This window comes from Pleurodeles waltl, chromosome 10 (genome assembly GCF_031143425.1).
Source record: "Pleurodeles waltl isolate 20211129_DDA chromosome 10, aPleWal1.hap1.20221129, whole genome shotgun sequence".
In the NCBI taxonomy this organism is placed as follows: Eukaryota; Metazoa; Chordata; class Amphibia; order Caudata; family Salamandridae; genus Pleurodeles; species Pleurodeles waltl.
This window is the reverse complement of record NC_090449.1, coordinates 842230183-842242891: the sequence shown is the minus strand read 5'-3', so window position 1 is coordinate 842242891 and position 12709 is coordinate 842230183. Positions and strand designations below refer to the sequence as shown.

General features: G+C 39.1%; 1 protein-coding gene across 8 annotated transcripts in view; it reads left to right on the top strand.

Annotated features, from left to right (window-relative positions):
* CCDC126 (coiled-coil domain containing 126) overlaps window positions 1-12709 on the top strand; it is a 57718-nt gene that overhangs the window by 10477 nt on the left and 34532 nt on the right. For 2 of the 8 annotated variants that reach the window (XM_069211521.1, XM_069211520.1), the window contains 3 exons: window positions 8112-8151; window positions 12284-12341; window positions 12450-12667. In XM_069211521.1, the coding sequence (XP_069067622.1) occupies window positions 8112-8151; window positions 12284-12341; window positions 12450-12667 (316 nt within the window). Of the gene's footprint in view, window positions 1-8111; window positions 8152-12283; window positions 12668-12709 lie in introns of those variants that run through there. The other 6 variants (XM_069211525.1, XM_069211527.1, XM_069211526.1 and 3 more) reach the window with 5 other exon arrangements.

The window sequence follows — 12709 nt, the reverse complement described above, 5'->3', positions numbered from 1 at the left end:
TTATGGAAAGCCTTCATTGTTAGGGTGAGCACTGTAAATACACATTTTAAGTCACACTGCATTACTGACAGTGGTTCCAGTAAAAAAAAAAAAAAAAAAAAAAAAACAATATGAGGCTAAGTATAATGCTCCCACAATGCTTTGATTAGATGCAAATATTTGCAGAAGCTTGTAAGCAAGAGTAATTATTCTTTGCTTTCAAAATAAAATGTTCGGAAAGAATGCAAGTAGGAACAAAACGGTTTACCACTATGACATTTTAGGTGCTATTGCTTTGAAGCATCATTTAGTAAAATGTGTTGATGCATGCTAGTATTTCCCAAAAATATTCCTAATGGAAAATCAGTGTAACCATTTTCAACAAGATTATGGGAAGCATGAAAATAAACAAGCACAGGCAAAGCCAAAAAATACAACATTTTTTGAGTCTTTTGGTTTCGTCAATGCTTGTCTTCTTTTGACATGGCTTTTGCAACACTTTATTGTTGTTGGAGCTGCCTGGCCCTCACCAGTGTAACAAACGCTGGCAAAAAAAAAAAAGATTTTGGTCTCAAAAAGCACACATTGCAATCTCTCACAGTAAAGCCAGCCGATAGAGAGAGATATAGAAGTTTAATAAAAACAAAATGTCATTGTTAATTCCAGACCTAATTTCGAACCCAATTCTTAAAGAAAGTCACAGAAGTGCACCCATGGTATATTTGTATATGTCTGAATTAGTGGCTTTCATTAATTCACAAGAACTTACAGAAGTTGACCAGGAAATCATATTCCTAGAAAATATTTGTGAACTGTATTTTAACACGAGCAAATATGCATGTGTAGATTTGGTCATGTGAAAATCTATTGAGCGTTTACAAGTTCACTTTCCCTCCAACCCTGGAAGGACTTCTACTTCTGCCATTGTCAGGAGTAAATTTTCAACCTTTTCTCATAATGGGAAAAGATTAGAGAAAAGCTGGTGAAAATCCTTAAAACATGCAAGTTAGTAGGTTTGCAGACTCAAAGGCATTCCAGCCGTGGAACTGTTGCTTACTGCTTCCTCCATCCCCAGTATGTAGATCTGCAGAAAGGTGGCAAAAAAAGGAAATTGCTATACTAGTGATTGAAATTCTAAGTATTGACATATAGATTAATTGCTCTAGCCCATCAAGGACATCTTGGTATGACAGGAACTAATAAGCGCCTATGTATGTATTATTGGTGGCTAGGCATGGATGCTGACATTGAAATGTATATAGGTATGTGTGTAACTTGTTGTGAAGCAGATAAACAGTATGCGCAACACCCCTCTTCATCTTGGAAAATTTCCCAATGGTCCATGGGAAAAGTTAGGGATTGGTTTTATTGGTCCTATGTACAATCTGCAGGCAGGGATGAGATATGCTTTGGTATTACTGGATTATTATTCAAAGTGAGTAGAGTGCAAATGTCTTCCTGAACCATATACATCAGCCGTTGTGAAGTTTTTGAAGGAAATATTTTGTCGGGAAGTAGTTCCCCATACTCTTGTAACGGACAATGGTGTCCAGTTTAAGTCATAAATCATGCACTCATTCTTGAAATTGTTTGATGTTAAACACCTAACAGTAGCTCTGTATAGCACACAAGGGAATGACCTGGTAGAAAGAGTGAACAGAATGTTGAAAGAAACAATTCAATTGGCTATTACAGCAGGTGTGAATGTTTTAGATACTGTCCAAGAGAACATTTGGAGTTAACACAATACCCCACATTCTCTCACTAAGGTATTAAAAGGTAGACATGATTCTTGAAAGTTGAGCCCCAGATGGGTTTTGGAAAGCACCAAGTGTTCTAACAGGTTACCTGATTTAGAACAAGTGCGCGACAAGGTGGAAAGCCCCAGCGGAAAGCCAAAGTGAGATATGACAAAGATAAGAAAGTGAAAGAAGTACATTTTCAGGTGGGGGATGTTGTCAAGATTAAAAGACCCATGGGTACCAAGAAGAGCATCTCCAAATTCTTTCTTAAAACACAAATCATCAAGGTTTCTAAACATTCTGTCCTAGTAGAAAATGGTTGCGCAAGAGAACTGTGGTATTGGTGGATGATGAGTTGGTGGTTAAACATTAAGACAAGCTAGATTCTCCTGCTCTGGGATGGTGGTTTGTTGAGCAAAGTGTCCATGAAGATACTAGAGAAATGCAAATGGAGGAACCTTCACCATCGCTCTCAGGTTCAGGTGACATGAGTAATGGGAGTAGGGTTATTGAGATTGAAAGTCTTCAGGCAGATGCTGAGGGTGAAGTTTTGGTGCCTGCAGGTGAGAATAGAAGGATACGTCCACCAAAGTATATAAATGTGTTGGATTAGTTTCATTTTTTTCACTGGTTTTGCAGAAGAAAGTTATGTTCTCCATAGTCTGGTATTGATTATGTATTTTATTTCATTTCTTTCCACAGGTTTTGCATTAGTAGTGTTAGTATGGGAGTTAGCATGTTTGTTCTGAGGACACAACTTTATGTGGTTATGTATAAGGCGGAAGATGTGTTATGTCTACCGAGTGCATGGTTTTTGTATTATTTGCTCGTGGGCAGAATGTGTTTGTGTTAGACGGACACCTGTGAAGGTTCCACGCGAGTCAGTTGATTTTTCCGACAGATGCCTGGAGCTGGAGTTCACCATGGTGGTGTTCGTCAAGATGAATAAAGTCACTGTTAAACACACTTCCTGACCCAGTCAATTTCTCAGTTGGAACGTGACAACTCCTTCCACAGATGCATCTGGAAGGCCAATAGCTTTCCCTTCTGCTTCATTACCCTGGCCCTAACCACCACCAGTAGCCTGCGGGACATCAGAACACCCGCTCCCTCCTTTTTAGCGGGCCCAATTAAAAAAAACTATTACCCAGGAAACCAAGTGGATTTGAGGCTGTACCAGCCTCCGAGGAGTAGGTGTGTCTCCCAGACAAAGCAGATATCCCATTCAGACGTATCTAGCTGTTGTTGTTAGGCACAGTGAAGCTGTTTGGTCTCAAATTTTGTTAACCTGACAGTGCTCCCCTCTGGAGAGCTTTAGGCTGCACACCCCCACAGAGTCCATTCACAAGCAGATACCAGATGCAGATGAGGTATCGCAGCCGGTCACCCAGCTTCCATATTGCTTGTCCTCTTCTGACCACATTAACAGAAAATGGTCATAGGAGGGGGTGTGCTTGACATCCTGATTGACAACCCAGTTCACCTGTACTTCCAGAAGCAGTTTCTTGAAGCAGTCCTCTTCCAGTCTCTGGTAAGGGGTAGAATGGGGTCAAAATTGCTTTGCCAGCTTCTTTTGGTCCTTAAGCTGAGGGTTTCCACAAGGGATGGTTCGAAGCAGCAGCAAAGCCAGTCGAAAGAGCTTCAGTCTAGCGTTTAAGCTTTTTCCCAACCAAAAGAAACAGACTGCACTCTTATGTCCTGAAAGTACCAACAGCTATGGGGCCCATGCATGTCTGTACCTAAGAAGATATCTTATCTGCTGGAGACAAGCTCCGCCTTTATATTTCCTCATCCTGGTACTTGGTAGGGGTGGGGGTTGGGGGGGGCTTGGGGCAGCATAACCAGACTCTGCCACGCAGTGCCTGGGAATTTCACACGGTTCATATATCCAATCAACCAAGTTGGAGCAGACTTTCTCTATTTTTAGGGGCTGCTGAGAAAGGCACTTTTTCCCTTCACTGAAAATTGCATTGTGGTGTCCACTGTCTGTATGTGTTGGCCATACTAAGACCAACGTAAGCTAAAGGTGTCTACGCTGAGGAAAACTAAGTTTATTCCCTTCAAAAAGGTATTAGAAAGAGGAAGAGAAAATGAAGGATAAGCAGGCCTTAGTACTCTTTTGGGGGCAGGATCCATCTTCTATCTTGCAATCACAACGCAAAAACATAAATGTTAGCAGTCTGCAAAACAATAACAGAAGGTGTATTGCTAGTGTCCAAGAAATATCTGTGCACTTATGCAGTATTCGCCATCACTGTGGCAAAAATGTATTTATAATGGTCACAAATATTTGAAACACTTATGAACATTAAACAAGACAAAGAGGCACCATCTGCCTCTGAGCACCAGTGTTAATTTACATGGAGAGGCCAGTTGGCTTTGTGCAGAAGCTGCACCCCAAAATCCTGTAATCTTCCTCCGCCAACCAGATCCTGTGGCGAGATGGTGGGTTGAGCGGACAAACCCCTTCTAGACTATGATTTCAGAAGACCAAAAGAGGATCTGTCCACTACGGGCTCACCGAAGGGTGCACTTGTGCACCCATACTTGTGTTCTCACCCTGGGATATCTCTGATCCATTGGACTTTCCCACAACTGTTAGCACTTCTCAGGGCTCTGTGGAATTGAAGTGAATTTGACCAAGTAGGAAAACCTCAATCTAACATAATCTAAAATTGACCAGAAGTCTATCAGCAAGACATCAACTTCTATTTGGCAGAAGGGAGATTTGAGTACTTGATTTTTAATCTGACAAATAACATAGGTCCAGTTTACAAAGATGACTAACTTTATTTACGGAACTCAGTTCAGGAAATGTAAAGCAGAGGGATGTCTATATCTCATAGTTGTATTGGACTACAGAAGTGAGAATAATAATTCTCACTTGGTTACTTTATTTTTTCCAAACACTCTTTTGCCCCTTAAGAGGAGTTCAAGTGGCCACAGTCCTGTCTCTCGCATCTCAGATGAAGTAGTAGGAAAATTAAGTTTATTTAAACCAGTGGTTTGTTGAACTATACTGTAAGTACAATATATATTAGTTAAAAAATAAAATAAAAATAAAAAACACTTAAAAGCCCCTATCCCTCACTGGCTATCCACAGCACACGTTACATCCTAAAAATTTGTGTGAAATACATGACTCATTCCTTCGTGCTGTGTGACAGTCCCATATTTTGTAAAAGGAGGTTTTAAAGCACAACATCTAAGGATAAAAAGTGTATAGAGTCCATTAAAATATGAATGATAGACAACGCATCCCTAACCCACAGTTAAAAATCTCTTCCTCAACCCATAACATTAACACTCTCAAATGTCCAAAGTAAACAGGATTTAACCCCACCCAAAATATTAACACTGCAGAGCACATAACTAGGTTGGGTAAACTAGAAAGAAAGGCTGATTGAAGAACCCAAAAGTCCCTCAAGTAACCAGTTTACTCCTTAGTAAGTAAACACTTAACCTCTGTGTCACCTAGACCCCTTTTTGAAAGAGGCAATGGTTCCTTCACTTTATAGCTCTGTATTTTAAACAAGCATTCGTGTTTTACCATCTGGTCTTTTACCAGCCTCGCCAGCTTAGCTTGTTGATCCATATTTCTTTGGCACGCAGCTCCCATCAGTTTATGCCAGAAACGCAGGCACAGGGTTAGGAAAGTAATGTTCCATGAATTTAGCTTTATTTCCAGTCGGATACTCTGAATCATGGAGCACAAAGGAAGATCAAGGAGTTTTTAAGGACACTCCCACTCATGCCCATAACCAAGGCCAAGGAGCTCTGCTCCATACCAGTTAGGGGAGTGGGGCAGGGGTACTGACCAATTGCCTTGTACGCTGCGATGACTGGTTCTAAAGAGGGTCCACTGAAAAATCCTTTTTTATTTTTTTATTTTCTCACCCCTCCTACTATGGCGAACGCCCTCGTTTTCAGCACTCCCAAGATGCTTCTTTGTAATTTACTATTACACCTTGGGTGCTCACAAACATTTTCCCAGGAGCCAAATGTTGGGTCTGTGATTTGACCGAGGGCCGTATTGATGCCAGTAGGGTGGTGGGAAGGAGGCTTTGGGGGTTTTGGGGGGGGGGGGGACTTGTCAGTGAAGTGGGTGTAGGCAAAGAGAAGCATATTCATCTAGTGGCTGAATTGCACAGTGTGAAACCAGAAAACTTGGGATTATTCCTGACTTTTCCAGTTTACCACTTTGTGTGACCCTAGGCACTTGTTTTATATCACTTTCCCTCCTTTTTCTTCACTATCACATATGAGAGAACCTCAAAATACATGGCTTGAAGATGTGTGCTTTACAAAACCTTCATCTACGTCTGATTTAATAAACCATAATGTTGTTTGGGTAGCCTGAGTTCCTATTATACATAAACAACAAGAGTGCACGTAACAACTGACTTGCCTTTTAGTTCCCTATTGGCATTGTTCTCCGGGCAGAGGGTGGAATTTATGCTTCTAAATTCTAGCTTGAAAACGTCCACATAAAAAAAAAATATATATATATATATATATATGTATATCAAAGCATTGATATAATTTGATATACTAAGGTGAAACGGTTCTGCATATTAATTAAATTAAACACGCTTTTTGAATTTAGAAAATATTTAATCATAGTTTATGCATTTGCTTCAACTTATCTTTAAAAATGAATGTGTTCCTAAAGTTAAGCAACGCCGGACACCCTAGTACTTCCTTCCTCTAACTTCAATTAACCTTTTAATTAATACTTGCCTGTTGAGATAACAACATCTTTTTAATGTTAGTGCTGAGTCAAGTAAACAGCTTCCTAGTGCTGCTGTTGACGAGCTGCCGCATGTAAAGGTCAGGAGGCCTGCACTATGGGTATCACTGTATTAAACAATACCCCTGTATATTTATATGATGAAACCTTGTTCACCAAAACATCACCGATTTTGGTCCTCCAAACCCCCCTATCTCCCAAAATAGAAATGCTTATAATCCTTCTCTATAACAAAGGTATTTGTTTTCTTTAAATTGTGAATTTGTACTCCTGGTGATATTTGTCAAAAGCATCTAGTATCCTATGCAACACCACCGAAGTTACAACATAACCATATCATCAGCATAAAGAAGTCCTGCTCTCACAGTTCAGATGAGGAAGAAAACTGCCACAAATCCCCAGGGATGTATGGCACCCAGTGAAAGAGGGGGTCAGCTTGACCTGATGGAAAAACAGTACTATCTGCTAGCCATACCTTCATTTATCAAGGTTTGAACACAAGCATTTGGGAAATAGTATTTTTTTGTCAATCAAGCAGTAGTTTGTTAGCCCTAGTTTGCTCTTTCGTGGCACTCTATAACTACCCAAGCAGTTGAGAACTATGACCCTCTATACAAATCCTGTTATGTTGACATGAATATGCACACAAGCTGGGCTCACAAAGGCTAGCACTCTAACAACATTCCTTAACCGCTTCGACGTGGATCCAGATTTCATGCCTCTTTGAGTGAGATGGAGAAGAAGTGTCTATGATAGCTAGAGGATAGAACTTTCAACTAGTCTACAAATCACCAACCTCCATGTGCAGATTGTAAAATAAATAGCCTCAAAGTCTTCTCTCCCACTCACTATGGTGAGTTATTTTAAGGACCTACTGGTCCGTTCTGGCGAGTGAACTTGAACAGGTATTGTTTTAATTCAGAAAATGCATGAGCAATAAAGATGCCTTTAAATCGTGTTTTATCTTGACACACCTGCTGTCTGTTCAAGGACAGTGGTCAAATGCCAGTGTGTCTTTTTACTAAGTACTGCTTAACTTATCCTCAGAAATTGTATTTACTTTTTAGGTCGAGCCTAGGCAGCGGTCAGCGCTGTTTGAAAGGCATGTTGTATTAAGTCTATGGGCTTTTAACCACGCCCACTTTTGCCATTCGTTCTTTGCTGTGCTTGTCTTAAATGCTTCCTTTTTATTGGGGCATTTTTCTAAATGTCCCTCCTTTTTGTGCTTAGTTCCCTCCCAGGTGATTTTACTGAGAACATTTTTGTTGGCCATCAGACTATGTTTACTCTTCCTCCTGTTACAACGTGTGATGGTCCCTCCTCTCCTCCCATCTGGCCATTGAAGCCTTAGTGTTCTTTTTTGATTGTCCATAGGAATGTGTTTGCAATGCAATTGGTCCTGTGATTGAGTCAGTTACTTCTAAAATCCTTTAGCTTATAAACTACCATTTAGGTTGTGTTTAAGGATTGCCTTCCGATTAAAAGGAGTTTTTTGGGATTGCATTTTGTTCTTTAAGCTTGTTTCTGTAATTTGAGGTTTGTTGTTATTTTTAGTATTATGATATAAACTCGGTCATGTGATGTTTTTTCCTCTGCAAACATTCTTAAATTATTTACAAACTGTGTTTGTTTGTTTACAGCTGTGTTTGAAAACTGACAGATTTTGCGCAAATATATACGGTATGTAATTACCTCAGCTTACCGATTTTAAAATAAAACTCCAGTTCTTTGATTGTGCTTTGGTTTGGAAAGGCTGTTAGTATTGGAAGTGTCAGTTATTTATAAACTATTTTATTTAAGGCACGCTCTAAAGAGTAGCTGCTTCACTGTAACTGGTCATTATATGTTTGAAATTGAACTGAATGAACCCCAGCCCTACCAGCCTTCTAAAGAAAATACACTCTGCCATAGTGTGGTGGATGGAGAGGGAGTGGTGGCAAATGGACTAAATAGTAGGAGTTGCATGTTTGAAAGGAGAGCTTTGGGCATTGGCACGTTTTTATTTACAAATTAAGCACTGCCTACTAACCTTCTAAAGAAAACGCACTCAAATAGAGTTTACTTTCAACTTTGGTGTGTCATTACCTAAGTTTGTTGAATGGAAACCAAACTCTTGTTGTTTGATCATGCTCTGTTTAGAACGTGGTAGAAGGGCTAGGACTTGAGTCAGTTACTTCTAGAATACTTGTATCTTATAAACTACCAGGTAGGTCGTGTTTAAGGATTTTTAGCTAATGCACACCTTATAAGAGTAGCTGCTTCACAAGATTTTGTAAAGTGAGCTGTCTCCTGATCCATGTGAAACACGGCTGTAGGATGTCAGTTTTTGTTCTAACAAACATTTCTAAATAAACAGTACAAATATTTCAAAGTATATCAGGAATTAAAAATTCACTTTTTTGGTAATTCATAATTGTGAAGCAAAGATTTAAATATGAGCAAAACAAATTAGAAGACTTTACTTGGTGATGTCCAAATTACAAATATTGGCAGAAACTCGATTTCCCAACATTACTGTTTGTACACTATACAGTTGTATCAGTAAAACTGCATGTCACTTGGAACTTTTGGGGCTATTTCAATGTAAAATGTGCTGATTGGAAATGACAGTACACTACCACTTCATGCTTTAGTTACATATTCATTAAAAGTACTAGTTATAAACCATGATTAGAGAAACATTCTTCCACTGCCCCGATGACAATGCTGTTAATGAACTAAGAGAAGGGCCACTGGAATCATGCAGCAGGAGAGGTCCAAATTATGCATCAGGGTTGAGTACGTTATGCAGCAATAAAAGCCAAATTATGCTGCATAGTGCAGCACATTTTGCAATAATATTACTTCATTATTTTGTCCTTTTTAAACTAGGCAACTCTCTCTGGGCATTGGGTGCACCTCATTGGTACCAATTTAACTTCCAACTATAGCAATAAGCAACATAAATATGACCAGTTCAGCTGTGCAAAGGGCCTTTCACCTCGCAGCAAAACGTGCCGTCGTATATTTAGTAACTTTTGCACTAGAGACACATTTTGTTGTTAAACTATTCAGATTATGCAACGTATGATGGATTATGTGGCAAATGCTGCAAATCTAGATCTATGCAAAAATTGGCCCAGTCGCACAATCTTATAATTACAGTGGCCCTGACTAAGAGGCAAAACAGATAAATTCCAAGCACTCCTAAGAGGCAAGTCGGCGGGGGGTCATGTATAGCCTATATGCAGCTAAATTTGTATTATATATAGAGCAATCATTTAGTCTATTAACCAAGAGTTTTTGTACAGCAGACATGCTGCACTAACATATTTAAAGCTGCTACCATGTGATAATGAAGAAAATGGCGGTTCACTGAATTAAAATATTTGCCTAGGATTACATAATTTGAAACCAGTTTATGGGTCAAGAGCATTACAGTTGGGTTGAGTAGATTATTTAAGTCACTAGACCTGTAGGTCTGGTAACATTTTTATAATTTTTTCGAGGCCTGTCCACCCTTTACCTGTAGGCTGTTTGACACCCACTGACTTTACTGGATTTACAGCGTTCGTTTCTTTTGACACGTTCCCGAAACAAGCCCTCAGTGCTGACTGATATCAGTCACAGTGTTGGCATGACTGTTGGCTCTCCCAAATCCCCTATGTGATCCTTTACAGTGTTACCCACTTGTCATTCTTCAATGGAGATTGTCTAAATTGCTTCTTAGTGCTGTGACGCCATGAGATCTAATCCTTGCATAAAAAACTCTGTAAACAAAGAATAAGTACATAATATGCACTACTGTGTTCCGTGATGCATTGGATCCACCTTTATTCGAAGGGGAGGGTGGGTATTTATTTCATTTTTCTAAGAGCATTAATTGAATTATTGTAAACTGTCGATTTAATTATTGTAAACTGTCACTTTATTGATCGATACAAATATTTTTAAAAGAAAATAACAGACTTCGATGGTGACTTTGATTTCAAAGTCTTTTGAATTAATACTGAAGGTATGATTTAGAGCAATTTGAAGATGAAATAAATGTCTGCTGAAAATAGTTCCACACTCTGAATAGAAACTTGAAAAACAACACAGACTCCAGAATAAACTTTCTTCTGCTTAACCTTGAAACAGTCATCGAAGTGAAAGATGCAGTTGGCACTACCCCGGCTTCTGTAATAGGACTCTGTGTACGCCCCGCCTTTTTTATTTAATACAGCAATCCTTTGTGCTTTCCGGTTCTACATTGTTGCGATGCAGGCAGCGTTTGCTCTTGCACTGCACTGGTGCAAAACTGTAAATGTGACGATATGTCCACTTCCTTTCATAGTGTAAATATTATTCTGCTTACAAGATCTACCACAGATTTTTTAAATTATTTTTTTCCAAAACCTTTTGCATTTTATGGCAGTGGTGGACAGGAATAAAATAGCTGCACCGATACTGCACACTCCAAGTGGTGGAAAAATCTTCGTAACCGTACAATCAGATCGACAGAGCTCGGAGTTGTTCTGTATTTGTTACAATTATTGTAGACCTCTGTTATTGAAGCCTTGTTGAGAGCCTACTGCATCCTTCACTTCCCCTATCTTGAAGTCCATTTGGTATTGTGTTGGGACGGAACACTGTTGTTTTTGTAGGTTACACCTATAGTCTGCTTTTATATGAGTATCTTGACGACCTGTTTGTTATTAACAATGCCATACAATGCATAATGGAATTAATTTGTCAGCTCCTTTTTCGGTATTGTTTACCTCACTTCCGTACTCTAGATTCAATATGTTTCCTCCCTACTCTTGTGATTGTCCAACCTAGGTGTATTTCAGTCTCTGTGTTTTGATTGGATGAGCTGTATCTTTTCATTGCTTACATTTAGGGGATCCCTTTCTTGTTTTTCTTTCAGCACTCTGTGGGAGCTTGCATGTTTTTTGCTTCCCTGCACAACCCATGCTGTGTGTCCTTTTTCCAAGCTCATCCATTGCGCGGCATGCTCTGTTTTCTTTCAGATTTGTTTAAACATGTCTCCTCCTCAACTCTTTCCCCCCCCCCCCCCCCCCCCCTCATTTTGCCTGCTCACTGTAGAGTTGCTCGGCACTCTCTACCAGTCTCTACAATTAATTGTTTGTTCACCCCTCCCTGTTCCATTATTATTTCTATTACTTTCTTTTTTCAAATGACCTTGTAGCAATTTGCAACAGTTTGTTTTTCTCTATAAATGTTATTATTTATTTTTTAATTGTCCATTCAAAGATTTGAATTTGCCATCCTTTACCAGTAAAGTAAATGTATAAAGGAGAAAAATTGACCACAGCAGCCTCATGATTTATTCCTGCGCATGAGTAGTGATAGATGTCATCACACTGCAGGCAACCATTTTGACTTTTTTGCTTATTTGCTGAGGCCGCATTGGCAGAGCTGAAAGTTCAGCCAACTACTTTCAAAGGCAGGAACTATTAGCTTTGCCAGTGCTTGTTTTGTACTGTTCCACAGTGAGTGTGACTTTGCACTGAAATATGCTGGTAAATGCGCTCACCTATTTGCAGATAGTTATAATACCAAGTAATTACATCTCTTTTCCTTTGATATTTATTAAAATATTTGAACAAAGAAAATTAATAGGTTTCACAGTTATATAGCCATGCAACTCATCAGCTAAATATTAATCTGTAGATTCGTCAGAATATTATGATCAGAACTGGCTGTTACCCGTATATACTAATTTCATGCATTGTAATTAACCCATTAAAATCGAATACTTCTAATTAATTTTTTGTGTTCATTTTGAAAAAAAACACTAATTGTTTCTATTTATTTTATAATTTTACAGTATTTGACCATTGCTTCTTGAATATCAACGTGGTATTACATGAGGAATCCGGATGGCAGTAGGTCTCTTTATTTAACTACCATGTAGTGACCAAAAATCGTTGCAGGTCTCTGAACAATCTAACAGACGCCTTCTTCTGAAGTACAATGTTTCTATCATTTTGTAGAAAAAACATGTCTCAAAAGCTGAGCCTTTTGTTGCTTGCTTTTGGATTAATGTGGGGTGTCATGTTACTGCGATATACATTTCAGCATCCAAGGCACCAAAGCAGTTCAGAGTTGCGTGAACAAATACTGGACTTGAGTAAGAAGTACGTGCGAGCACTGGCAGAGGAAAATAAAGACATAGTTGATGGTGGAAATGGAGGCTCCATGGCAGGATATGGTAAAACCTTCTACATACAATGTTTTGCATGTTTCGCTTTGC